The sequence below is a fragment of the Anarrhichthys ocellatus genome, unplaced genomic scaffold, assembly GCF_004355925.1.
Source record: "Anarrhichthys ocellatus isolate YVR2014 unplaced genomic scaffold, GSC_Weel_1.0 scaffold6, whole genome shotgun sequence".
Classification (NCBI taxonomy): domain Eukaryota; kingdom Metazoa; phylum Chordata; class Actinopteri; order Perciformes; family Anarhichadidae; genus Anarrhichthys; species Anarrhichthys ocellatus.
The window spans coordinates 11,253,839-11,281,513 of NW_022280036.1; the positions used below are offsets into that span (position 1 = coordinate 11,253,839).

The following is a 27,675-nucleotide window of genomic DNA, read 5'->3' on the forward strand; positions in this document are numbered from 1 at the left end:
TGTATGGAATAACAAATACACAGTGAGCAGCACTTTTACGTATATGATCAGTACTTTATTACTTGAGAAAACAGAAAAAGGGAATGAAGACAAAATAATCAGTTTATTCAAACAAGTCAGCAATTTGGAGATGTCAGCACTAATGACTGACTCTACTGCCAATTAGTGAACTGTATAATTGCCAAAAGTGTAAACTACAGAGACAATGTTTATTTGAAAGAGAAAATAATTTCTACAGAACAAATGGTGAAGAACCTATTTATCATGAAGAAACTTTTTGCCTGTAGTCGATAATGTAAATTTCCACCAAATGTGATTGAAAATATGTAACAAATAGAAAAGATCTGAACTTTTCTCTAATCATTATCAAGTTCAGGTTCTTACAACAAGGCAGAGCAGAGAGGCCCAAGTGTCTTTCTCCCCATGAAGCTCCTCAGGGGGTTTCCTAAGAGCTCACCAGATGCAGACCTTTCACTGTGTCTTGAATCTGCCCCGGAGTCTCCTCCTAGTCAGTAGTGCCGAGGACATATTCAAAGAGGTGTCCAGGAAGCCGCCTTAACAAAATGAGGAAAGGCAATTAGAGATAAAAAGAAACAGCAGCTGTATCTTTAAGAGGACTTTACTGGACTTAAGGTGTCTCAGCCACCTTAACTGACTCCTCTCAAAGTTAAAGAGAAGTTAAAGAGAAGTCCTTCGATATCGATCTTCTCAGTCACTGAGCTCCTTACTCTAAACTAAGACCAAACACAAACGCAGCTCATTCTTTCAGTTAGTACGCCAAATCTTTGGCTTGGTACACAGCCTGAAGAGGACAGTGAGAGCTTTGTTTACCCGCTCAGCTCACTGCTTTATCGCCACTTACCAACGGGTGGTCAATCTCATAATCTGTTATCACTCAAGAGACCTAAACATTTTCTTAAGGGGGGACTTTGAGGTGGTAATCCTCATCCGTCATGCCATACTTGATTATAAACCACTGCGGTGCACTGCACAAGTAACGGTCACCAAAGTCTCCAGAATCACCAGATAACTTTAATTCAAACAGAAGTTTCCTAAGTCCTACTTTTGCATTTTATTAGTGCACCTAACAACACTAATCATTACCCCAAATGAAACTCTGTGTCAGGGACAGAAAATAACGTACTGTACTGCAGGTGTTGATACTGGCGTTGTTTACTGGGTTGTGAATGTGTGTGTGTGACTGAACTTTGCACAGCCTCATGATCACTTACTGGGTTTCTCCCATCAGGAATCCAACAAGGCTCACGTGCCTTTTTTTCTGGAATGAATCAGTTCAAGTACAGAGTCATAGATACACAGAGAGCATCCTAATAGTTTCATATTAGTCCAGAAGCGCTGCAGTTAAAGATAATTCTGTTTTTTATGCTCACTTTATCAAATCGCCTGTCATTTTTAAGTTGTTTCCTCCATCTATGTGTCACTTAAGCTGATATGCTAAATGATGTGAACATCCTGCTCCGCTGACTAACTTCCATCAAAGATTAAATGTCTTTAAATGTTATCCAACTCTGAAATTAAAGCTTGATGTTCCTGAACACATTTCTCAGTGTTCACTTTTTTTTATTATTATTATTATTATTATTATTATACAATTATTATTTACATAAAACCCTCTGTTAGAAAATATTAGTTAGTTCAAGATATTCCTTAAAATATATCAGATCCAACCAAACTTTCATTTCTTCCAGATTTATTTTTATTTATTGCTAAACCATTTTTTCATGTTTCATGATTTGGCAACTTAAATTTCCAGGCTCAAAACAATTTATGGAAGTGCTTCTACTATATTATCTTTAAAAAAAGTACTGCTTACGTACAGACTTGTGAATGCATAATTTGTTGCCCTGTTACTCCTGTTTCTGTTTTTAATCAGTCAGTGAATGTCTTGTGAAAAGTTTATAAAGTTACGACAGAACAGGAAATATGCGAACACTTTGAAAGATGTTTCAGCATTTTTTCAGTATGTTAGTGGGTGTGTGCTGCCCAGGTTTCAGTGACTAATGCTGCTAAGTATTTCATGTTAATCCTGTTCTGGGAGCAGCCAAGGGGAAAAGCCTCCAGTGACTGACAACCAGCAAAGTTATCACATGGTTCCTGCTCTCACATTGTCTCTCCCCTCAAACCACAGAAACTCATGTGCACACAGGCACACACACAGTCCTTCACACTGTATATATGGGCGCACTGGAGAGGGACAGAAAAGGATGGCATGAGAAAAACACAACTCAGAGTAAGACAAAGAGAGAAAGAGCCTCCCCACATTTCAGTTACATTTAGTCTCTGCTGCCTTGGTAATCATTCAACCATCAGTGTGTGTGTGTGCGTGCTGTAGGTAAGATAGCACCCTTGATATCTCCAACAAATGACAACATGGCTGAAGGAACAGTGCGCTTCAATGTTAAATCTGTTTCTTTGCTCTTACTCACAAAAGAGGGCACATCATCTGCTCCATGCCTCTACATCAATGCGATAAGAGTCATGATGTTAAAAACAGAATAAAAGAGTGAGATGTAGCGGACAAGAAATAATCCCTTTGGGCTTGCCACACTCTTTCACTTGAGGTATTCCTTCTGAATTCCTAAAAGGAATAATATAAGTTGAGCAACCTCAAGTTGCATAATTATGGAAATCTCTGCTGAGACAGAAATAGTTGGATAAGTAATGAGAAACTGCAATGTGATAGGAGCTCAGTTCAACCTTGGTTGTGCAATGTTGAATGCATTTTCTCTCTGCTGTCAGGAACAGCACAAAGCCGAGAGAGAGAGAGAGAGAGAGAGAGAGGCTTGTAATGGTGACACAACATTTCTGAACTTGTCGCATTGCATGGAGAGGGTGAATACCTTCAGTAACAGGCCTCTGTTTCCTACTGGATGCTGCAGTTTATACCTGCATGTAGGCAGCAGCATTTCCACTTTGTGGCTGTTCTATGCTTGTTTTGCAATCCTTATTTTGTATCTACATTTCCTAAATAGTGTATATTTAGCAAAAGGAAAACTGTAGCACTCCTTCTCTTCACAGACTTTGGAGGAGATGTGTTTAAAATAAAAAAACAAAGGAAAAAGTAGTTCTTTGACAAAAATAGACCTAGCATAATAAGAGACAGCAGACACTGGCACACCAGCCTGAATAGACACAAATTGTCTCTGGCAGTTGCAACACAACCAGACATTAGGGGGTTACGGGCTTTATTCTGCTATCTAAGCATGACTGTGGATTTGACTGCAACTATGAACATATGAAAATGAAAGAATATGGTCTCACCCTGTAATCTAAAATCAGGGAGGGGAACTTATTTTATACACTTATCAACCACATTTTTGTAATTAAATTATACGTTTGTATCAATTTTATCTTTCTATTATCATTAAATCTAGACACATGTATGGCTTTGATGTTTTTTTTAATAGTTCCGAGGACACGTTTTCGACTAAAGACCAGTTAACTGGGGACAGAAGTCATGTCCCCGACATGGAAACTGCTGATTAAGGTTTGGGTAAGGGTTAGGGTCAGGCAAGCAGTGGTTAGGTTAAGTCTCCAGGAAATGAATGTATGTTTATGTAATGCCCCCGAAAGTGTCCTAAAAATGTGTGTGTTTGCTCACAGGAAATATTGACACCCCATTCGCCAGGTCCTGTGGGTATCAAGGTGAGCGAAGAAGTGGAAGATTGACTAGAGAGTGGAACAAGATGGAGAGGGAAATAGAAGTGAGAAGTCTGGATAGTGAGTGTGTAAGTGCAGAAATACACCGTCATTGAGTGGGCGCCGAGCGGGAGCAAGAAATACAGAGATGGAGTGTAATACAGGCAGAAATTGGCAAGGAAAAGATGGCAAAACTGGAAGAGAGAGAGAGCAGATATCAAGAAAATTGAAGGGAAGGAGGAGAGCTCGGTGGGGGAATGGGGAGAGCATGTTGGCGTTAAATGGAGGGTGAAGAAGGGTGAAAGGCACAGAGAGACCATGGAGGAATAGAGCGCTGGAGGCTATAAGTACCCTTTGTTCACACACATTTCGATGATACGCAAATCCACACCTAGAGAAGCAGGCACTGTAAAAATGCAACACCACGCCCAGAGTGAAGCGTGCTGAGAAAATCAATATGTTGTTCTTTTTAATCTAAATTTAATTAAATCAGGCATCTCGTTTAAAAAAGCATCTGCTGTTTAGTGTGACGAAGTTATAAAAGACAAACAGACGGTCTAAATCAAACGGACAGCTCAATAACAACATGGGAGTATTACGTATCAGAGGGAAGCTCAGACATCACAACAAGATGAGTCCAGATAGCTCGAATTGTTTCATTTCAGCCAGCGCATCAAGCTGAAGGGTAACTGGTTCCAGGTAGATGGAGCACAAAATCTAAAAGCAAATCAGTGCTAATGGAAAAACCTGGAGCGTCAATAAGTCCTGAGAGACAGCCTGATGAAGTCACCATGGTAATAACACAAGAAGTCCTCCGACTTAAAGGACAAAATACACCGTTTGTCCATGCCATTCTGATCTGACGCCCTCATCAGCAGGACAGCATCGTTTGTCTGTGGCTCTCAAAACCGTTACACATCACTGCTGGAAGATAAATCAGTGTTATTATGCCACTGTGCTATAGGTACGGGTTGGTTAGATTTAGGGACAAGAAAGGACTTGGTTATAGGTTGAGGGGGAAATCAGGGTTAGTAAGGGATCTCTTGTCATCATGGTTACAATAACAACCTCTTGGTTGAGGTTAGGGGACGATTGTCGTCACGGTCAACAGAAACCCACGTTGACTGTCGATTGGAAACTAACAGCGGTCACCATCTGTCACCATCCACCTCCTCTGTGGACTTTGCCACTCTATAGTAACGACACCTGACTTCCTCCTTTGCTGCCTTCTGTATCAATACGCTTTGCTACAGGGCTTTTTCAATGTTGTCTTTTGCATGTCAATTTTATTGGCAGGACATTAAACGAACAGGAATTATTTAAGTGTGTTTCTCTTATTGTACGATTAGACAAACTTCAGAATTTGGTTAGATAGAAAGTAACCAACATGACACCAGGTCACTGGACATGTTAGCTATAAAAGTTCGTCATACCAACTCTGAACTGGATTTCCACCGTTCGACTGAGATGAACTGCAAAACAAACTGAAGCTGGAGACATGAATTCCTCTCAGGGTTTTAATTAACTGATATTTGTGACTGTTTTAATGTGTTTCTGAGATGATTGCTTTGAGTGACTGCATTGTCCTGGTGTGATGTCTTGTGGAGAATGGAGATTGTTTTCAAGTCTATCTTGTAACAGGACTATTGATCTCAGTGAGACTTCCTAAATGAATACATTTTCCCGTAACTAACAAATCATATGGGAGGTGAGTCCTGAACTCATCTTCCTGTTCAGATTGTGACTAAAGAAGCCTATTAGTCTGAGCTGTGATGTGTATCACAAATAAATGACATATGTCAACACTGGAACTAAACTGTGTACTTTTAGCAGCCTATATGATAATGTTAGCCCCTGACAGTTAAATGAAATGAGAAGTACGTGCACAGTTTCCTGTATGGAGTATCAAGTTGTGTGAGGCGTGAATCACACTTGTAAGAAGCTGGATACACTTTAGAACAGCTAACCAACTGTGAAAAGATGTAACTTGGCACTTAGGCACATTACAGTCTTAGAAGAGCTCACTGCGTTCAGTTTTCTTTAGCCCTGATTTTTATAGGACAATTTTGATTTTAGTTGCTTTAATAACATTGAACTTACCAAAAGTAAATGAGAACATGGTCACAGCACAATAGTTAGGTCTGAGGGAGCAAGAAACAAGTGCTCAGACGATCACACAGGCTATAAGCAGCCAACAGATTCTTCAAAACACTTCATTTGGAGGTAAAACAGAAAGTGATGGCACCTGAAATGTTAGTAATAATCCCTCATTTAACTTTTTGTTCACCTTCAACCTTGTACATGCTCATCTACAGAGAGTATAGTATGTCAAAGCCAGGAAGTTGGTATTTAAACTGTGAAGGATGTTTACAACAGACAGTTGGGTAATAATTTTGCCATGTGTCTTTGTTTACTTTTACAAAAGAGGGAGTTGAGGTGATGGGAAGGGAAGGGATTTTCTTCAATAGTTCTGATGTTTCAACTGTACTGTCTGCTCTCTCTCTTCATTAGAGAAAGATAAACAAGTCTAGTGCCTGATTTATTCTCCTATGGCTGTGCGCCTATGCGTCCTGTGTGGGCACCCTCTTGCGCACTCCAGCCATGCATAGTACTGCGGCGAATTGTGCGTGGCTTGTAATTTCTCCTTTTTGATTTGGTTCCCTGGTTTTTAAATCCTTCATCAAATGGTCTTTAAATTATTTGATAGGCGCGATACAATAGTTGCATATAAGTTTGGCTCAACACACCTTCATGGCTGGAAAGTAAATATGGAAGAGTTGAATGATGAGGAGGAGCTCCTGTGCTTGGAAATATTAAGCAAATCAAAGTTCTGCATTGCCTGGCGCGTAGTCACATTATTTAGGATTTGTGCGTCTCTGCGTTTGTCTACAAGCTCCACAAATCAGCTTTTTCCGTAAGAAATACAAATTAGGCTTAAGAGTCTACAGCCATTGTAGCAGCTGTTCGAAGGCTGTACTTTAGCACGGCATTGCTTTGAGCTAAATGCTAACGTAGCATACCGACTGCTTACACTGACAATGCTAACATGCAGAAGTTAACTTTGTTTACTGTGTTCAACAATCTTAGTTTATTGTGTTAGCATGCTAACCGTTGCTAATTACCAGTAAAGACAAAGTTCAGCTAAGGGTGATGGGAATGGTGCAGTGTTGGGCAAAGTGTAATTTTGACCAGATGCTGGTGCTAGATGAAAAATCAGGGAATCACCAAAGTCAGTAGCGCACATTTTCTGGGAATGGTGAATGTCATGATACCAAATTTAATGGCAATCGATTCAGACCAAACTGGTGGACCGACATTAGCATCCCGAGCTGCTAGCACAAAAGATTTGGAACCTGTAAGATCACCTGACTGCTCATTGTTCTTGCACCATCAAACTCATTTCCAAGATCTCCGTAATTATCTTGTTGATTGCAATGTTATCATTATTGATAGGAATTTCTCTTCAGACATATCCATCTTTGTTTTTTCGTATACTTGTCTGTATCAATCACCTCTTACAGCATCTGTTTTTGGGTCTTCTCTCCCAGGTGCTGCTCTCTGGACTGATTGGAGTGGTGTCATGGAAGAGGCCGCTCTCTCTTGTGGTGAGTGTCCTTTGAACGCCCACGCTCAGCTGCTAATCTGACAACTTGGAACAAAGTAATGATACTCAAGAGGGAGATGTGACGTTGTACGGGACATCAAACGTTTTTTCGCTGGCTGTGAGCAATAACACACAATTATTTTGCTAGGCCCTCATACTCCCTCAAATTCCTTAAGGTATCCAGTGCCAATTAACAGGTGAAATTGGTCAAAGACCATTAAGTCATTTTTAAATTCATTATCTGTATAATGTATAAATATATGCATATTGTTTTTGCTCACTGACAGTTTAGATATTATATTAAACTCCTCCCTATACCGGCTGCTGCTGTAAATCACATACCATTAATAACTCAGTACAAAATTAAGACAGTGAAGCTGTATGGAAAGTGACCGCTGTTGTTTGTACACCTGATAAAAAAAACAACAACGGCAAAAACGTTTTGTAACGTCCTGTCAAATGGTCAAATCAAATGCAAATAATAGCCTATTTTGAATCATACATGTTGCTTAAGCGTGTGTATTTTCATCAGACATGTCTCTGAAGATGTCTGTTCAGCTCCGTCTCTGCTTTGCAGACATCTAGGATCTACTCTCAACTAGCTTAAGAAACCTCTTAGAAAGCCTGCATTTGTGATGTATAGCATAAATCATACTTTTCCCCTCCTTTGAACTACAAAGAGAGATAGAGGGGCAATGTGGTTTACTTGTGACTGAAGATGATCTCTCTATGACTGCATATCTTTCAGTCCTTTTGTCCTTTAAAGATCAGGATTTGGGTGCAGCACAAACAAGCCCCTTCCTGATTCTATTTCATGCTCTCTTAATGCCATAAATAATCTCATCTTATTTCTACTGCTTCGCCACATCATGGTTCTACCCCTCCCCTCTCACTGCATCTCACTTGACTCGATCCCTTTAGTTTTATCACCTTGCTTGCCTGCTACACATTTCTGCATCCCTTCACATTTCTATTCCCCTCCCCCTCCCTGTCTTTGCCTTTGTGTGATGTTACAACAGAGAAAGGGATCGGAATCATTTCTGCTCTTGTGGATCAAAGGAAAGATCCTATCATTGGAGGTGTGAGCAGAAATTGGTCACACAGTGTGCACTGTAAAATAGTTAAATCCTCTTACCTCTCTTTCTTTAAAAAGCACGAGTAATTTACCAGAATAGTGTGTGCCTGCTAGAATACAGAGATGTCAGTCGGTAGCCACTGCTTCCTGTCTGAAGAGGGGTCTAAAAGGTAATATCTTTTGTAGTTTTTGTGACTGTAGCATGTAATGTTCAGTGCTGACAGTCAAGCTTCTCCATTTCTGGCCTAGACCCAGCACTGACAGGCAGGTGACTAATACACCGGCTGGATGCTTTCAGGCCTGGCAATCCTGCACCAACCCACCAGCCAACTGTGGGAGGCCATGCTCTGCATCGTGATTCGTAATAGCTGGAGTTTCTCCAAACCGTTTGAGCATGTGCGTTACAGACTTGGTTTTCTTTGCTGACTTATTCAAGATCAAAGTATTGAATGATAAAAACAAGGGCTAGGGGCTAGTCCTACCATCTGGGCAGTTTAGGAGTTTACTTTATTAACAAATGTAGTGCTAACAGAATAAGTTAATTACTCAACTAGTCAGTTGACAGAGGATTTTGCTTTTTGTATTATGTTCATTCGCTTCCTTGCACAGAGTTAGATAAGAATATTGATACCACTCTCCTATCTGTCCATTACATCATAGCGTATTCAGAGCCAGCCAGTTAGCTCAGCAAAATGACTGGAAACAGGGAGAAAACAGCGAGCCTAAATCTGTCCAAAGGTTACAGAACTTTACAGAAACGACAAGACTCCAGTCCTTATGCTAAGCTAAGCTAACCTGCTACTGTATCTTCATAGTGAAAGGACAGGTGTGAGAGTGGGATTTCTATTATTTTCTATTTTCTTATGTTTGGATGTGCATGTTTTATTGTTTTATGCCATTTTATAGACAGAAGGATTAATTGATTCATCAAATAACATTAATAATCTTTCGTTGCAGTTCTAAAAAAATTGGTATAAAATATTGAAATAAATACTGTCAGTATTTTAGTATATTCAAAAGTGTCCACAACACTCTGAGATTTCTGTTATACTGATATGAGTTATAAATAAAAAATGCGAGATAGGATTTTGGTTTTGACACATTGCAGTCAGCATATGACACTGAGTGCAATGTTTTGATGGTTGTAGACTGGATGCTTTTATGCCAGAGTGGGAAAAACAGGTGCACTGTTGTGGGGAGAGAAGATGTGTTGAATATGAAATCCCCCAAACTTTCCTTGTAAACTCCATATCAAAGATAAATTGCTATATTTTTCTCTGTGGAATGAGAAGATATACACTGTGTCCATGTTTGGAGGAAATCCTACTCTTCTACCTTATCTTGTATTTTCCTAGCCAGTCGAGTGTGCTGCATTAATGCCGTGGCAGGTTTACCCCATATCACTCTGAGGCAGAAGAAAGACAAGACTACCTGCAGTCTGCTGCTGTTTGTGACTGTGATGGATTATGTGTTTAGAGAGAGACAGAAAGACATAGACAGTTAGAGGGCATTAAGTCCTTGTTTGCCCTGCTGGGAAAGAAGACAGAGATGGTCTGCAGTGTAGAGTATTTCAGCAGTGGCCCATAGGCTCAATCACCATTGTCTTACATCCTTTGGCGATAGACACTGACTGAACAGACATTTAATTCAATGAAAATCTTTGAGATTGCTATATTGAAGTGCAAATATGTACAGTGCACACAGCAAATGTCTCTACATACTTCTAAATGTGTTTAATTTACAGTTAATTATATTTTAACATCTGCAACTCCAATGAAGCTCCAGCCGTAGCAGAACATCATCTTCTTGATTTTCGTTGCTTTTGTACAATTTGTTCCCTCTCAAGCCGAGCATTACATGAGGAGATAGTACCAAGAGGCAATTACCTTAGCTTAGCGTTAAGACTGGAAGCAGGGGGAAACATTTTGCTTGGTTCTGTCTGCTGTTCAAAAATACACATACCATACCAACAACCTCGTCCTGAGGGGTGGGGAGGTGGTGTTGCTGCTGTTTACAGGAAGGACATTAAAACAACCACCATTCCCATTCCTGCCGTTCATTCTTTTGAACACCTTGCCTTCAAACTCTCTGGTCCCACTCCTTTGGTTACTGCTGTAATCTACCATCCCCCCAAGCCAAATCCCTCCTTTCTCTCTGACTTTTCAGATTTTTTGACTCAGCTATTTGCCATCTCACCTTCCATTCTCCTCCTAGGTGATTTTAACATCCACATTGATAACACTGACTGTACATCTACGACAGAATTCCTGGAACTACTACAATGCTTCAACTTCACACAACATATCAACTTCCCCACCCACAGCCGAGGTCACATCCTGGATCTGGTCTGCACCACTGGTCTCACAATACCGCAACTCTCCAGCCTCAACCTCAACATCTCTGACCACCTGGCTATCACCATGGACATTGACATCCCTATCCCCATGCCAAGAACGAAGCGCACCATATCCTTCAGAAATCTCAAATCTATCTCCCCCACAACTCTTTCAGCCTCTCTTGCCAGTACCATGTCTGCCTCCCCTGCCCCGCTGTCTGATAATCCCTCCGATCTTGTAAACTACTACAATGACACACTCTCCTCCTGTCTTGATCAACTGGCTCCCATCAAAACCAAAACTGTCTCATTCACACACTCGGCTCCCTGGTACACTCCTGAACTCCACCAGATGAAATCTCGAAAGCGCCAGCTTGAAAGACTCTGCAAGAAAACCGGTTTAACAGTCCATCTCCAAGCCCTCTCCGACTACCTTCAACAATACAAAGACGCTCTCATCTACTCACACCTCATACAGTCTGGCTCTTCTAACCCAAAGGCTCTCTTCTCCACAATAAACAAGCTTCTCAAACCCAATGACAACACCTCCACATCCTTCACAGTGAACAAATGCAACTCTTTTCTTTCATTTTTCCAAACAAAAATTGACACCATTTACAGCAACCTGAACACCTCCCCCGCCTTTTCCCTCCCCCCCCCCCCCCCCCCCCCCCTCCTCCACCCCTCAGCCCCTTTCTCAGTTCTCCCTTGTGTCCCCATTGGAGCTGCCTAACTTCACAACTGGAATGAGAAGCTCCACCTGCATCCTGGATCCCATACCATCTAATCTGGTCAAGGACTGTCTCCCAGCCATCTCACCACTCATCACAGTCATCATTAACTCCTCCCTCAGCTCCGGCTCAGTCCTCGACACACTTAAACTGGCTGCTGTCACCCCCATCCTCAAAAAACCTGGACTTGACCCTGACACCATGAGCAATTTCCGTCCCATTTCCAATCTTCCCTTTCTGTCAAAAATACTGGAACGCATTGTCGCCCTCATCTCCAACGATCTGTTCGAGCCATTTCAATCCGGTTTCCGTTCACAGCACAGCACTGAAACAGCCCTCCTCAAAGTCACCAACGACCTCCTCCTCTCCTCCGACGCTGGTCACCTCAACATTCTCATCCTCCTCGACCTCACTGCAGCTTTTGACACCATCAACCACAACATCCTTCTCTCCCGCCTCGAATCCTCCCTCAACATCACCGGAACTGCACTCTCCTGGATTAAATCATATCTCACAAACAGACAACAGTTCATCAGTGTCAACAACTGCACATCCTCCACTGCTCGGTGCTTGGTCCTCTTCTGTTCATCCTCTACTTGCTCCCTCTTGGTAACATCATCCGTCAACATGGTCTTCACTTTCACTGCTACGCCGATGATGTCCAGCTCTACATCTCCACAAAGACCATTACCACTGCTACTCACTCCACTCTCACCAGCTGCCTCACTGACATTAAATCATGGATGCAAACCAACTTCCTCAAACTGAACTGTGATAAATCTGACATGATCATCATCGGTCCCAAATCCCTCACCAAAACCAGTCACAACTTCTGCCTCACCATCGACAACTCCACTCTGTCTCCCTCCCCACACATCCGCAACCTCTGAGTCATGTTTGACAGCAACCTCTCCTTTGAACACCACGTCAAACAAATCACCAGAACTGCCTTTTTCCAGTTAAAAAACATGGCCCGTCTCCGCCCATCACTCTCCTCATCTGCTGCTGAAACTCTGATCCACGCCTTCATCACCTCAAGAATTGACTACTGCAACAGCATTCTCCACGGCACATCATCCAAAATCCTAAATAAACTCCAGTACATCCAGAACTCTGCTGCTCGCCTGCTCACCCACACCCGCTCCCGCGACCACATCACCCCTGTTCTCCAGAACCTCCACTGGCTCCCCGTCCCACAACGGATCCAATACAAAATCCTTCTCCTCACTCATAAAGCCCTCCACAATCAGGCCCCCTCCTACCTCACCGACCTGCTTCACACCACACTCCATCCCGTCGGCTCCGCTCCTCTGATGCCAACCTCCTGTTTCTTCCACTCAGGACCAAGCACCGGACATGGGGTGACAGAGCCTTCTCCATATCTGCCCCCTCCCTCTGGAACTCTCTCCCCAAACACATCCGAGACTGCACTGAACTTTCCATATTCAAATCACAGATCAAAACCCACCTGTTCAAAACTGCTTTTAATGTGTGACCACTATTGTGTATTTTATGTTTTTAGTGTATTGCTTTTATATATGATGATTTTAATGTAAAGTGTCTTTGAGTTTTATGAAAAGCGCTATACAAATAAAATGTATTATTATTATTATTATTATTATTATTAACAACGCTGAATTAACTTGTAATATGTTGCATCTCTTTTGTTTCAGTCATACGCAAACATAAATGTTAAAACAAGAGCCAGGTTTATTCACATCCAGGAGTCTCGGTCTCAAGAGAGTATCACAAGACTGGAGCTCAATAGAGCTGCCATTTTTGAATCTATGAAATGCGACCATTATAAAGTACATTTTACAATCAAATTAAATGGCAGAGGGTAAATGCAGTGTACCATACAGTTAATAGTAGTGGTGTAACGGACCACTGTCGATCCGTGATCCGTACGGATCCCCCCTCACGGATCGGCACGCACGTGTGAAATATAGTTTTACTGACCATCATTATCCGCCATTATTCAGTAAAATATGAGATGAGGACTTTGGCAATCAGACTTTTTTAGTCGCCGATCTGATAATGTAATCTGTGTTTAAATTGACAGGAGAAGAGCTAGTGAGGTTAGCAGCACCGCAAATTAAAGTTACGTTTACTTACATTATGATGCATTCAGGTTCTGTTCAGTGAAAATGAGTATTGGGCAAAGGTAGCTAGCTCTAAGCAGCTTATAATACATCATTGTTGTTATGAAGAAAAAAAACCTATAAATGACGATAACAAAATAAAATCTAACATTTAGAATTTTTGATGGTTAAACTGACTTCAGAGTGCGGTTGAAATGATTATTATGGACGGTGGGCAACAACAATAGTCTGGAGCCTTGTAGACCAGCTGTATAATCAAAACAACAAAGGGATCTGGATCTGCCAATATGGACCATCAATAATCAGAAATTGGTATAGGTGGCAAAAAAGTTATATTTGCTTCCTTTTTTCTTTTGTGCTGATGTGATCTTTGATCCGATCCGTGACTCTGATCAGTGATACGATCCAAACCGTGAGTTTTATGATCCGTTGCACCACTGTGATTTCAAACACAACCTATTCTAGCTCTAGTTCTAGTAATTCTCAGAATTGAGGGTATTTGATCTTTCTAACTCTAAAATGTTGAACTATTCCTTTAAGAATATATACCCAGTTTAGTTTGTATATATTTGTGAGGCTGTTTCATTCAGAAAAAGAAAGCGATGCGTACACTGGACTGACCCGATACCTCTCTGGACTGAAGTGTAGCGTGGAGAGATTTAAATAATGGAGAGGCACAGCAGTCTTGAGGTGAAACGGTCACTGCACTTGTGAGGTGTCAGGCAGTGAGAGAGACTAACATGAGCAGCTACTTCACATTCATGTTTCCACAGGGATGTGAGTGCAAGTTGTCCTTTCGTGTTTTGAGCAGGGCTGTGAAGCTGAACCATGGTCTTGATGTCAGACAGTGCTTGTCTGCAACACTGACTTTGTTTGCATGTACTGCGATTGTTGAGCTTACTCGCAAAGGGACAGTGTTTTTGATCAAACTATTCCAATGGCCAAAGGAAATATATTGTTGTTTATGTAACATAGAGACAAACGCTATTAAATATGCTGTTGTTTCTGCTTTCTGTTACATTGCTACTGGGGTTTACTCAATATGCAAATGTTTGCAAAAAACATATTTTGAGCTGCACGTTTTAGCCAGGCTATCATACTTTTTTATATTTACGTATTACAGTCTGTCAGTGAATCCACCACTTTGTTCCAGACTGAAATATCTCAGCAACTGCTGTGAGGTTTGCCATGACATTTGGTACAGACATTCATTGTTTCAAGAACATGAATCCTACAGACTTTTCCTCTAGTGCTTTGTTATTGTTCTGCTTTGAAAGCATTAATATGTGACCAGATGTCATATGAATGTTTTGCAAAATGCAGTGAAAAATCAAATTATAGTTTAATTAAGGTCTCACCTTCATTATACTTGGTCTGACTTTGACCTTGTTAGGATAATAAGAACACACTGTTTACATAGCATTTCTTATTTACAGTATTGTTTTGATCAGTTAACTTTGGAAGATTACAGACTATGTAAATGCGTGTATGTCTCTGAAGACCTACCAGCTGAGTAGCGCTTGTGGAACAAGCAGAGGAAATATTTATTTTATTATGCTCTTTATAACCCTAGAGGGTGTTTCATTTTGCTTTGCATTACAGTCAGAAAATGAATTCAAGTTCACGGCTGCTCTTGCCTTCCACCATAATGCATTAATCAGCAGAGCTACAAAGGTTTATTTCAACGCCAGCGAGTGCTCGACCTATACCGTACGCCCCGAGAATATTAAAACTGCATCTCTGCTGGGGAAATCTCTTTTCAGTGCTGGCCTCTTTTGTTCAGTATTATCAATGGAAATGAGATAATGTTGTACGTTCCCAAGAGTGTTTCAACCTGTTTTCAGCTCTCGTAACACCACCGACTCCTTGAGAATACTTTAATTATTGCCGTAGTCATGACCAGCACTTATTGAACTGAGAACTGCTGGCCAAAACCAGTCCAGTATACAGTCAGAACGGGTGTGCTGTGACTCTCTGGAAAACTTTATTTAGCGTAGCATCTCTCAGAGAGCAAGGTCACAAAGTGCTCCAAAAGAGTAACATTGTTTATTTTTACTGTTTTTATGGTCTTGTTTTTTAACAAACACTGAAACATGAGCAACAAAAGACCTTAAGGAGCTGAGACAATGGTCAGTTTACAGCTGCTGTTTAAAGGCATCAGCGGGGGCCGCACATTGTGTGTCTATAGGAAGAGCGTCCCACAGTGTCAGATCCATCACTTCGAAGGCACAATCACCTTTTTGTTTTCAGTTAGTGCGTGGGACAACCAGTAAGCCCTGGTCAGAAGACCCACGTGACCTGCTGGTGATACAAGGATGGAGCAGGTCAGAGCTATACACACGTGCCTGACCATGCAGGGATCTATTTTTGAAAACCAGAACCTCAAATGAATCTTGAACTTGAAGGGAAGTCAAAATAAAGAATGTCAATCATCAACCCTAGCTCAGGTGGTGATATAACAGGCCACACTTGGCAGGTGTATTTCTGTGAAACTGAGGATGAGCAGTGTTGAAATAGTGCAATTTGGACACACAGCGCATTCAATATTAACGAACTTTGATTAAAGAAGCAAACAGCATTGTGTGCAGCAGCAATGGCGGGCCTTTACAGGCTGCAGCTCATTTACTGCAGTTCACTTTTTCTGCTGGATGTACTATAACGTTAATAGCCTAGTCAAATATAACACAGAGATTTCTAAGATGAGACTGAACAGTGGAGGAGAGGGACCCAATACACTGAGCAACCTTGGAAGCTATGCTATCTGAAGCAATGACAAGGACCTTGGTTTTATCTGGGTTTACCTGTAAAAAGTTGTTTGCCATCCAGTCCTGGGCAGTCAGACAATTGTGCAAAACAGCCAGAGCTTCTCAGTCTCAATAAGCTTAAATGACACCAAATAGTAAAGTGTGCAGTCAAGTCTTATGGGCTACTTCTAAAGGTATTATTATTATGATAGAACTCTGGCAAACTCACTACCTTCTTTAAATGTATTCTTAAGACTCTCTTTTTTCACGTGGCTTTTTTTCTTACAGCATTTATTGTAACTATTAAATAACTTTCATCAAGTTTTATTGTAAATCAATTTTTAACTTTGTTTTTTGAAGGTGCAATACAGCAAAACGAAAGTAAAGCAAAGTAATTACTGTTTGTCTGTCCTCTGCCACGCACTGGAGCTGCGCAAGTCATGGCTATATCCACCATTACATATAAAACAATGTCTGTCATCTTATCAAGGCCTGAGCCTTTCAGAAGGATGCTGTGATCTACAGTATCAAAACCTGCTCTAAGTTCCAGAAGCACCAAAACAGAGCATTCACCCACATCAGAAGATATGAGTGACAGGTTGGACCCGGAGAATGCTTCTGGCCTGATCCGAGGGACATGCTCATCCCTCTGCTGCCTGCTCGTACATGCCTGGGAACCTCAAAACAATCATCCGTGTTGGATCTTCAAAGATTAGAGGCTGTCATCATGTTCTGTCACACCCATATTTCTGACGCCATTTATCAATGTTACCTCCTGCTGGATAGATAAACATGCACATGCTGTACTTACAGGCCCGTAGCTACCAATGGGGACATTTAAGTCATGTCCTCTGTATCGTTTCTGAGATTTTATTTGAGTTTTATTAACCTGGTGGACATTTTACAGCAAGCAGATTTCATTATTTCTGTTAGACTCTCTCAATGTGAGTTAAATAAGCAAATCAATCTTTGTTAAAACTGTTAAACCCTTATGTACGTAAGCACAATCATGCACATTTAATCACTAAAAAGGCAGTAAGTAACACAAATGCATGTGCCTTGCCAGTCTAATAACAATCCAATCTTTTACAAGTGTTTGCTAGAATACAGCATTTTTAAGAATATATATCGTCTAAGTTGACATACACAATGGTGTTTTGTAGCTTGGGAATGTGTTGCCACCCTAACACTGCTGCAGTGTTTGTCAGGTGCCAGCTCATATAGTCACCAAGGCAACCCTGAGGCAAAGAGTTATCCACACAGGCAAACAATTTTGCTATAAACGTGAGGCATCCCAAAATAGTGCCTGGATCTCACAGTGGAACTCACATCTTAAGAAAGAAACATGGGGGAGATATATGATTGAGTGATCTGCCATTTTTAATGACAAACAAGACGATTTATTACAGATTCCTTCAGCATATACCAGCCTGGTCTTACCAAACTGTCTGAAGTCATTTTGGGTTGTCATCGGTACACATTTTTTGCTTTTCGTGAGTCATTTCATGCCACTGCAATAGACGCTCAGAGCAAGTGCTCTGGATGTCAGATGATGTATAAAGAGCGAGAAAATGTGTGTAAGGAGGAGGTCGGGACGGATGGGTTGGACCAAAGTCCTGTATGGAACCAAAACACCACTGTTGACTTATTTATGTTGACTTCTAATTTAGGTAACAAACGTCGTGAATTAACCACAATATTTTCCTAAATCTAATCAATTGGGTTGGTTGCCTCTGTATATCCGTATGTGGCAAATTGTGGAATGAGAACTGCGTTTAATGACATGCAAAAAGCTTAAAATGCATGACATCACATGCTGGTTATACCTGCCAGGGACTGGAGATGAAAATTTGCCTGGCTAAATCTGGCACTTTTAAATGATGGGCTCAAGTGCTCATGTTAATTAATGTCCAATAAATGCAAAAATACACAAAACTAGTTCGTAATAATTTAGTTTGTTTGTGCGTAAAATATATAAAGATATAAAGAAAGTGATATTTAGTAACTGATTCTGGAATAAACGCTGGAAGAGTGTGGATATAACTGACTGGCTGTGGAGAACTATTTGGCATGTCTGTGAGTAGTGCTAGGATGTTTTGGCCCTCCTGGTTGAACTTCCACGACAGCTTCATTTGACAAATGCCTGTGTGTGCACCTGTTTATCTTATATCGGATACAAAAGGAGCGTGTGTGATTTACAGGACCATTTCAGTGACATGCGGGTGGCTGGAGATTTTCTGGGGATAAGTCTGTTCAGCACGTCACACTGCTTATAACACACACACAAAGCTTGCACTGCATGGTCAGGAGGGCAACAGCTTCCCTCTTTGTTTTAACAACCACGGCACACGTATACATACACACACATGCTCCCCACATCTCCAAATATCTCGCTAACGATGCACACAAATCACTGACAGCACATACACATGATAACCGTAGACTTTCCATTACGATCACATAACTACAGCAGGGCCGGCAGGACAGCGGTGAAAGGCTTTATTCGGTGCTCTTTGTCACTGCCTGTGACCCTGCCAGGCCATAAATATTAATGCAGCTGATGAAAGAGGGAGGAAGAGAGAGAGAGAGAGAGAGAGAGAGAGAGAGAGAGATGGCACACTGACTGATTGTGACGAAGAAACTGAGATCTCTATGCTGCTTGAGTAAATATTTATGGTCAGACACCACAACAACAAAAAATCAAAACGACAGTTTGTTCGTGCCATTTTTTTTTTAATCATTCAATCAATGAGTTAATCAAATTATTAAATGATTGATTGATTGATGATTAAATGATTGATTGATTAAAAGGCTGTCTTTCAGACCAGCAAAGGCGGAGACGGTACGTCTGTCCAACCCAGTTTTGCCCTCTAATAGTTGAGCATTTTTCATACAGGCCTAAATGGACAAATTAATCCTGTAATTAGGAATGAAAGTAGCCCATTAGCAGCCTCTGTTCCTGGTTCTGTAGAACAAACAGATTGGTGTGTGTGTGTGTGTGTGTGTGTGTGTGTGTGTGTGTGTGTGTGTGTGTGTGTGTGCCTGCGTGCGTGCGTGTGTGTTTCTGAGCTATAAGTGGTTTAACTTATTGTTTTGGGCCCCTGTCTTTTGGCCCCAGACAGACAATGTTGGACTCATCCTTAATCCTAAATCATTTTGATGTCCTTCTCCGCTTCTCTTAAGTGAATTTATCATTTGTGACTTATAGAAACCTCATTTAAACAAAAGTACAAGTGTCGAACGTAATGCTTGGTGTAAACAGATAGGAGTTAGACGCAAGGTACATGATATCAGGAAGTATTGTGAAAATATATCTGGCTTGGATGTTTGTGAACATAAGGGATGTTCTGTGGTTTATACACCCACCACTATCATGCCCTCTGAGGCTAGAAATAAATATTCGATTCATGAATAGCTTATAGGAAACAGAAGCACAATGAAAGCGGTTTTGATCATAATGCTCCCACAGTGGATTACTACAGTAGGTGGTGGTCGACGCGTCTCCAGTTTGGAGAAGCAGACAGGAGGACCAGCACAGCAGCAACAGCGTCAGACAACCCTTTCCGACGTGGAACTGAACTGAAAGGGAAACGTATCTATTCTCTCTTCAAAGCCGGCAGCCTCCATTAATAAAAAACAGTTTGGATATGTTTCATTTGCAGTTCAGTTCCCTGACGGAAAAATATATTACCAACGTTGTGCATAATACCATAACCGTCTAATTCACAACAAACTGCAATGGTCATGAACCTGAGCGTGTTTTCTTTGTTACTATAGTGCTGGCTTCAGAAACGGCAAAAGAAACAAAACACAGTAGATGTACTTACTGTTACTGCTGCTGCTCGACTTATCTTTATGCGAAGGACACGATGTGAAGACCGGAGAGTATAGCAATGTTTGCTATTGTCCGAGAGCACTAGGCTTCATTATACTGCACTTCCAGCATGCCAGTCTCAGAAGAACAGTTAGCTTCTGAGGGATATCTCTCAAGGTAGACACAGAAACAAAGTAAGAAACTACCATAACTACTGCTACTCCGGGAGGGCAGCAATGATTAGCAACATTGATTTTCACTGCCTGTATCGCATTGACAGGAGAAAATGAAAGCTGAAAGTGTAAATAATATTAGAGCTGAAGTTTGTTTTCATCTTCCATGAATTGATTGTTCGTGATGAATAAAGGAAGAGCTCCCGTGAGACTGGTAAGAGTAAGTAGTCCGGGAAGGCTACAAACAATCTTGAAGCCATTGATCCCTTTGACAAGTGAAGGTGTACAGAGATATCAGAGCAACTCATAAACATCTCCCAAAATACCAGACGCAATGTATATCATTATAATGAATAACTTAAAGAAGTATATTGCTACTGGAAAGGTGGATTTTTCATAAAACTAGGCTGTCTGTTTTCTTTTAGAATTGGTGCACATGACAAGAGAAAACGGAGAAATAGGGCGGTGGTATTCCCTTTTGCTCAAAAGGTATCACAATTTTTTCACAATACTGATTGTCGATAGTTGATGATCCGTGTTGGCCGATACAGATGTTTTTTGTTGTAGCCTTGTTGCAGCTGGTATACAAGGCTCCAGACTATTTTTTCCCAAAAATAATTGAAACTGCTCTGAAGTCAGTGTAGGCCATCACAAATGATAAATGTTACCTTTTTACTTTGTTATAGTCTTTGATATAATATATAGTGGTTATTTGCATAAACACACAATTCAAATGATTAGGAATCCTTTCTTTTTCATTCATTAATTTCATTCCTTTTGTTGTCATTGTCTCATTCTGCCATGATAATTTAATGGAAACCACCTAAACTCCCTCATAGTGTGTACTCAACATTTCACGTTGATCATATGACCCCACAAGAGCAAAATCAAATCCTCTATAGACTATGCTTTTAAAATTGGATTTTATTGAACACAAATTAAAAAGCACTCTGAGAAACAGGGTATAGCCATTTCCAATTATTCTCTTGAAATCCTTGAGGATGCCAACAGCTAGAGCAAAAGTCCATAGAATTCAAGCCGAGCATTCGTCTTACATTTTTATTTTTATTAAATGACGATGATTCATTAAGTGATTGGCAACAATCCAGCAACAGATTTTCTGATACTATTCATCACCAGTTTGTACTGTGGAGCATCAATACAGCTCTGTTAATTCAAGCCACTACCGTCTACCATCTTGTGTAATTGAGCGGTTAAGAGACTGTTGTTGCTCCAGGCTCTTGCTTTTTATTCGAACTGTAAGTGCACATGTAGACCCACAAATGCACAACCCATGCAGACATACAATACAGCCAGCACTCAAACACACATGCGCAGATGCACAGATGACCGGCACACACCAGCGCTGCCACTACTTTGCATTTTGTGTGTGTGTGTGTGTGCTTCTCCTCTTCCTTAGAGGCCTGTTAATCTCTGACTTGACCCAGATGGAAAGGCTTTTGTGGGAGATATAGCCTACTGCCAACAGAGATGGGCCCCGCAGGACCACCTGTCAGGAGTCGCTAAAGGAAAACAGAGACAGGAAGTGTGTGTCAGACAGACAGACAGACAGACAGAGATAAAAACAAAAGTGCATACGTTTGCGAATGTGTGAGCCGACGAAGACTGAGAGGAAGATGGTGGAGAGGCAGTCTACAAAGAGCAAATCTTCAGGAAACATTGCACTACTTCAAACAGACGGAAAACTCTCAAAAATAGCTTTTGGAGGGGATTAACTCCTATTCTCATGTTCTCTGTAGGATTTTATGATTTTATCGTTTGATTTTCTGTTCTTTCGAGTTATTTTACAGAGCTAGCAGGGACTAGAGGGAGGAGAAGTCCTGAAATGAAAGCTAGCCTGAGGTGCTACATTATGAAATTTTATCTTTTGTACTCAGGAATGGGCACACAAGTAGGGGAAGCTCATTGGTATTCCAGCACACCTGTAAGCTTGTTTCTTTCATTTGAGGTGCACAGTTCAACTGAATTGACATGGAAACATAAGAGTGAGAAAGGAGCTATCCATGCCAGATTCCCATCCAAAATAGTGCAAATTGCAATCATGTAATTGATAAAGCGCCGTGCAGTCAATCCTCAAATGGTGGGAAAGAATGTGGAAAACATGAAGGATATGGAGCATTTTTCACACACTTTTAATTAGCCCCCACTTTCTGTATCACAATAGTCAACCATGCATGTAATCAAACTGTGCTTCACATTTTGGGCAGGCATGACGAAAGAAGACTAAAAATATGCAACGTAACATTACCTGTAACCTTTGGGAGGTAGTTTCTTGCACAATATTGGAGTCAGCATGTTTGGATACAAAATAATCTAAACAAGTTGACTTCTAAATAACCACCACCAACTTGCCAACCCACTTACACACCCAGCAGAAACAGACCAACACTAGGATTCAGTTGTAGTCAACTGTAAGTCCAATAGCCACTCTGTTTATCTCCGGTTTGGTCTCCACCAACTCCTCAGAAAAATAATTCTGGTCTTTTGCTCGCTAGATGCTTCACCTCGTTAGTTAGCACACTGTGGGTTTATTATTGGACATAGAAGCCCTCTGATTGATGTAGCTGAGACTTAAACAATAAATGTGCAGGCCACAAAACCAAAACAATGAGCTAAAAGAGGCTGAAAAGCCCTGTAGAGCTACAGACTTTTGCACTACGCGCGTCTCTGTACATTACAGTTTTTAGCTCAATGTTAAAAGATATTAATGTGGGTTTGAATCAGCTTGATGTAACCTTTTCACCCTGTAGATTGATTATTTAAATGCTTACTAGCCCTCATTTTCAGTATTTCTTCACATGATGTTATAACTCAGATATATTAACTGTAACCAAACGGAAAACTGAAAGAGTGCATTTTCAATAAATTCACCCAGCATCACTGTGGAATTAGTTACTGTAGTGAAAACCTCACACTTACCTCCCTCCTCATAAAGCTGCTATTTCACCCAAGTTTCACAAGTAAGCTCACACAGAACTGTGTATTTGGTGTTTTGGGCATTTCCACATTTTAAATGGATTAGAAAAAAATAAACAAAAACAGATTTTTGCCATGAGATAGGGGCACTGCTGTGATGTGGCTGTAGGCACGGAGGACAAAGAGGCAAAGACAGAAGCTTTCGGGTTTGTTTGAAGACATTTTCTTTGGTCCTCTGCCAAGAAAAAAATATTTCCCCGTTGCCAAGCAACCTGCTTTTGCATCTTTCCAGCATCCTTTGTTGAATCTTGAAGTTTATTTTTGGCTCAGTGTGTGGATGCTTATCTGAATGTGTGCAAGTTCATCTAACTCCAACTGTGATTCAACTGTGTTTCTGGTGACAGACATGTTAGAAGTTAGAGGCACGTTTAGTTGTCATAACTACCACAGAATCTAAATTCAGATGCAATCCCATGTTGTCTGCAGATTATACATTTGGCTGTTTCTTTGTTGCAGTGAAAGCTGTTTGGCAAGCACAAATTCTATGAAATTGGTTAATTAAGTGAAGAAATAAATCAAAGAGACTTGCTCAAGTAGGCAGGTACAAGTACTATTCTTTCATTATAAACTCTTATGTACTTCCCATCCAATCACAATGCAGGTTCAGCAGTAAATGTTGTATACTTAACCATCAACATTAGCTGTTAATGTGAGCCGTGTCAAGCCTGGTGCAAAGGGCTGAAATGTCTTGCTCAGGGACACTTAGGCAGGGATGATGCCTGCCAACATGGAGGCTTCACCCCTAGTGTTGAAAAGTGGCCTCTCTAAATGCAACCTCGCTCCCAGCCTGAAAAAAGAGTGTGCATGTTATTTCTTTATACACCAGGCAAGCTGAAAGAGAGAGTGCAAGGTTGTGTGTGTGTGTGTGTGTGTGTGTGTGTGTGTGTGTGTGTGTGCTGCAGAAGTGTTTTCTCTCTGCTCTGGTCACAGTTTGCCTGTCACCTCTGGTCAGTTTGCATTAGCACTGCCACTCTGCGTCCCCGTTGCTCTTCAGATCACCTCCTCTCCTCTCACACTGCGTATCTGCCAAGAAGGCATTCAAATGAGAGTAAGAGCAGAGCTTCTTTGCTCTATCAACCAACTTCACTTTTAACAGCTGGAAGAACGAAGAGGCGGGTGATTAAAGAAGCTTCTTTGTGATTCTCACTCACTGTGAACTGTGTCAGCTAAGTGACTCAGCTTCAGGCGATGTGGTGCTACTTTGCCGCATCGTTACAATACCTCTGTAATTTCTGATGGTTTTGATCGTTGCCCCCGTATTCTGTGCATGGCATGAATGTGACGGATTTCTGCAGCAATTTCTGACTTGTTTTACCGTTTCATTGTCCCTTTCATTTTGTGTCTAATTACAGTATAGTTGCTGCAGTTGCAACTTTTATTTGGGACATTGCTGTTTGTTTCCAACTGACCTTAACCAATCTAATTGTGAGCATGATGACAAAGGTCCCCTCAGCTTAGTTAGGGTTCGATCCCCGGCTCCGCTAGTCCATGTCGATGTGTCCTTGGGTAAGACACTGAACCACAAATTGCTCCTGCAGGCTGTTCCTGCGGTGTATGAATGGGTATGAATGATTGGTTAATGTCCTAATGATTAAGTAGCACGGTGGCCCGTCATCAGTGTATGAATTGGTGTGAATGGGTGATGAATGATGACATGGGAAGGAAGAAAAGTGCTATGCTATACATTTTTACTGGGAAGATATCATTGTCCACATCACTATTTATATTTACACCCCGTCTTCACTGAGACTCTTACATTACATTTCTACTCCGTTTTGTATATTTTCACATCTTATAATCTATAATCTTTTTTTTTGGCTACTTCTTGTTTAGCATCACGTCCTTGAAAGAAGACCATTTAAATTCTTGTAGATTCGAGTGTGTATAGGTTTCACTGCATTGTGTAACTTCAAACTAATCCCAAAACTCTCTTTACTTCCATGTGAATTTTCTGGAGGCACTAGAGGAAGAACACTTTATATTTCTAAACCAGACTATATGGAGGTGTGCAAAGGATAAAAAAGCTTTATTTCTTGTGGCTGAAATTTGGATTACAGATACAGTTTTTTTTCAACCCATTTTTCAACTCTTTGTTGTGTGTCTGTGTATGTGTTTGTGTGGTGATAATTAAATGCATCTCATCACTGTGCTCTAACTTTGTGTTGTGTTTATTTGATTGCACATCTAAGAAATGCTGTTTCAAGCAATGGCATTGAAATAACTGAATTGAATATGAATAAAAGGAACAAATATGAGATGTGGTTTGCTCAACACCGTAAAAAACAACAACAAATTTGGTTCCACTCTGCTGTTTTCCACATCGACTAAAAGATGTCCATTGAGGCAATTTGTGAAGTTTTTAAAATCCTGCTGTTCTTTTTTCCTCTTGATTCCTCTCCTTTGCATTTATGCCACATTGCTTCTCTCAGCATATAAAAGCACACACCTATTGTCACCATCTTTGGGTCTTTATTTCTATTTTCCACATGCTCTTATATTGTATATATAATGACAGGAAGTGACAGGTAAGGGATCAGACAAAGGGATGAGCAGATTGTGAGAGAAATCCGGGTAGAGTTTGAAAGGGAGCGGTTGGCTGGGTGAGCAGGAACCTTCCGACTCGAGATAATGCCGGATGAATGATGTCCTCCCCTAAGGCCCTGAGAAGCAGGAAGTGTGGCTCCATATTAATTAGAATATGAATTCGATAGACTCCCTTATCTGATCGCTCATAAGAGCAAGAGCGGCATGATCCAGACAGCAGCAGCGGCATTAGAGGTGGTTGAGCAAATAGTCACATTTCAGGTCACGTTGCTCTCCTGCAGTCATTATGACCACTTTCAGCCTAAAATTAAAACAAAATCAAAATAGTTGTTTAATAGCTCTGTTTATGGTTTCAACATGCTTTTTAAAACATGCTGATATAGATTCATCTTATTTACGAGGACAAACACAACAGAAATACATTTTTTTTGCACTAGGCCTACTTAAAGAAAGAAGAAAGAAAAGAAACTTGTACCACAGTGTAATACTGTTCGTCCACAAATGACATTTGGAAAACGTTCAAAACAGTGTAGAAAATATAGGAGGACCTCAGGAGGTCTGTTGCCCTTTAATTAATATTTAGCAATATTGGAAAGTTAATTTGCACGTTGAAATGTCGAAAAATGAAGAGCAGCACAATAAATGCCACTGACAGAGAGGAGACGGCTAATGTACCCTGGTGCCGAAGATACTGGCATAGATGTGATACTGGCTCTGATGGTTATTAATACATTTAATCACCTTGCTTTAAACGTCTATCACTAAACAAGACTGCAGCCATGCCAGCGGCTCTGTAACAGGCACAGAAGTGCGTAATGCTAATGTCGGCATGCTAACATTCTAGCAAAGATAATGTTGACATACTGATGTTAAGCAGGTTGATCATGTGCAGTATCTTAGTTTAGTTACGTCTGTTAAAATGTTAAAACATTTGCTAATTAGATCAGAACACAAAGTACAACTGGTGGGAAATATCGTTAGTTTTGCAAGTATTTAGTCATAAACCAAATATTGGACAATTTAAATGTTGACCTGCTGATCGAGAGGAGAAGTTCACCAGGGTATTACAACTCATCCTGAGGGGGACATGAATGTCTGAACCAGATGTTATGGCAATCCATCCAGTAGTTGTAAAGACATTTCACTTCCATTCACAAATGTCAATCTGCTGGTGGTGCCAGAGGAAAAGTCAGGAGATCACCAAGTAGACTTCATCATATGGGGAGCATACATGTTTGTACAACATTTCATGTCAATCCATTCAATAGTTGTTGAGATCTTTCAGTCTGGACCAAAGTGGTGGATCAACAGTACCATGCTGCTATATACTGTAGCTAAATAGGATGTGTAGATGTGTGTTGTTGTGTACTTGGATCTAGGACTACTCTGTTTAGGAAGTATCAATCCATGGAAAGTTGCCATATTCTCTTAAATTCTGTCAGTGGAACCTCAATGTATGAATTGAATATATTTTTTAACAAAGATCCGACAGTTTGTTACCGATCACACATCCCAGCCTGTGAAGTCTTGTATGTAATGTAGCATATTTGACAGCGTTTTACATCCTACTAATAACTTATGGAGATGTCATCCTTGATTTTCAATGGACCGCCTCAAGCAAGCAGCATCTTTTACAAAGTTCCTGCTGTACTTCTTCTGTGTGGTGTGAGAGTCTGCTGGGACCAGGTTCATTATAGGCCTGTCTCATTACAGCAGCCCCCCCACCAAGAGCCTTGAGGGGAGCAGAGAAGACAGAGCCTCCTTGTTTTAGCTCTTTAGAGGTCAGTGGTTGATTAAAATGTTGAGAAGTGGAGGTTAATCAGCCACTGACCCTCGGGTTGATGCTGTCTTTCACGGTCTGTTTTAATCAATAAGTGTGAGCATCGGCACAGATGA

The 27,675-nt window shown here is 40.9% G+C and overlaps 1 protein-coding gene across 3 annotated transcripts in view; it reads left to right on the forward strand.

Annotated features, from left to right (window-relative positions):
- The window catches only part of fam189a1 (family with sequence similarity 189 member A1), a 78,119-nt gene that overhangs the window by 26,320 nt on the left and 24,124 nt on the right, over nucleotides 1–27,675 (forward strand). For all 3 annotated transcript variants that reach the window (XM_031846056.1, XM_031846057.1, XM_031846059.1), the window contains exon 2: nucleotides 7,209–7,265. In XM_031846056.1, the coding sequence (XP_031701916.1) occupies nucleotides 7,209–7,265 (57 nt within the window). The remainder of the gene's footprint in view (nucleotides 1–7,208; nucleotides 7,266–27,675) is intronic.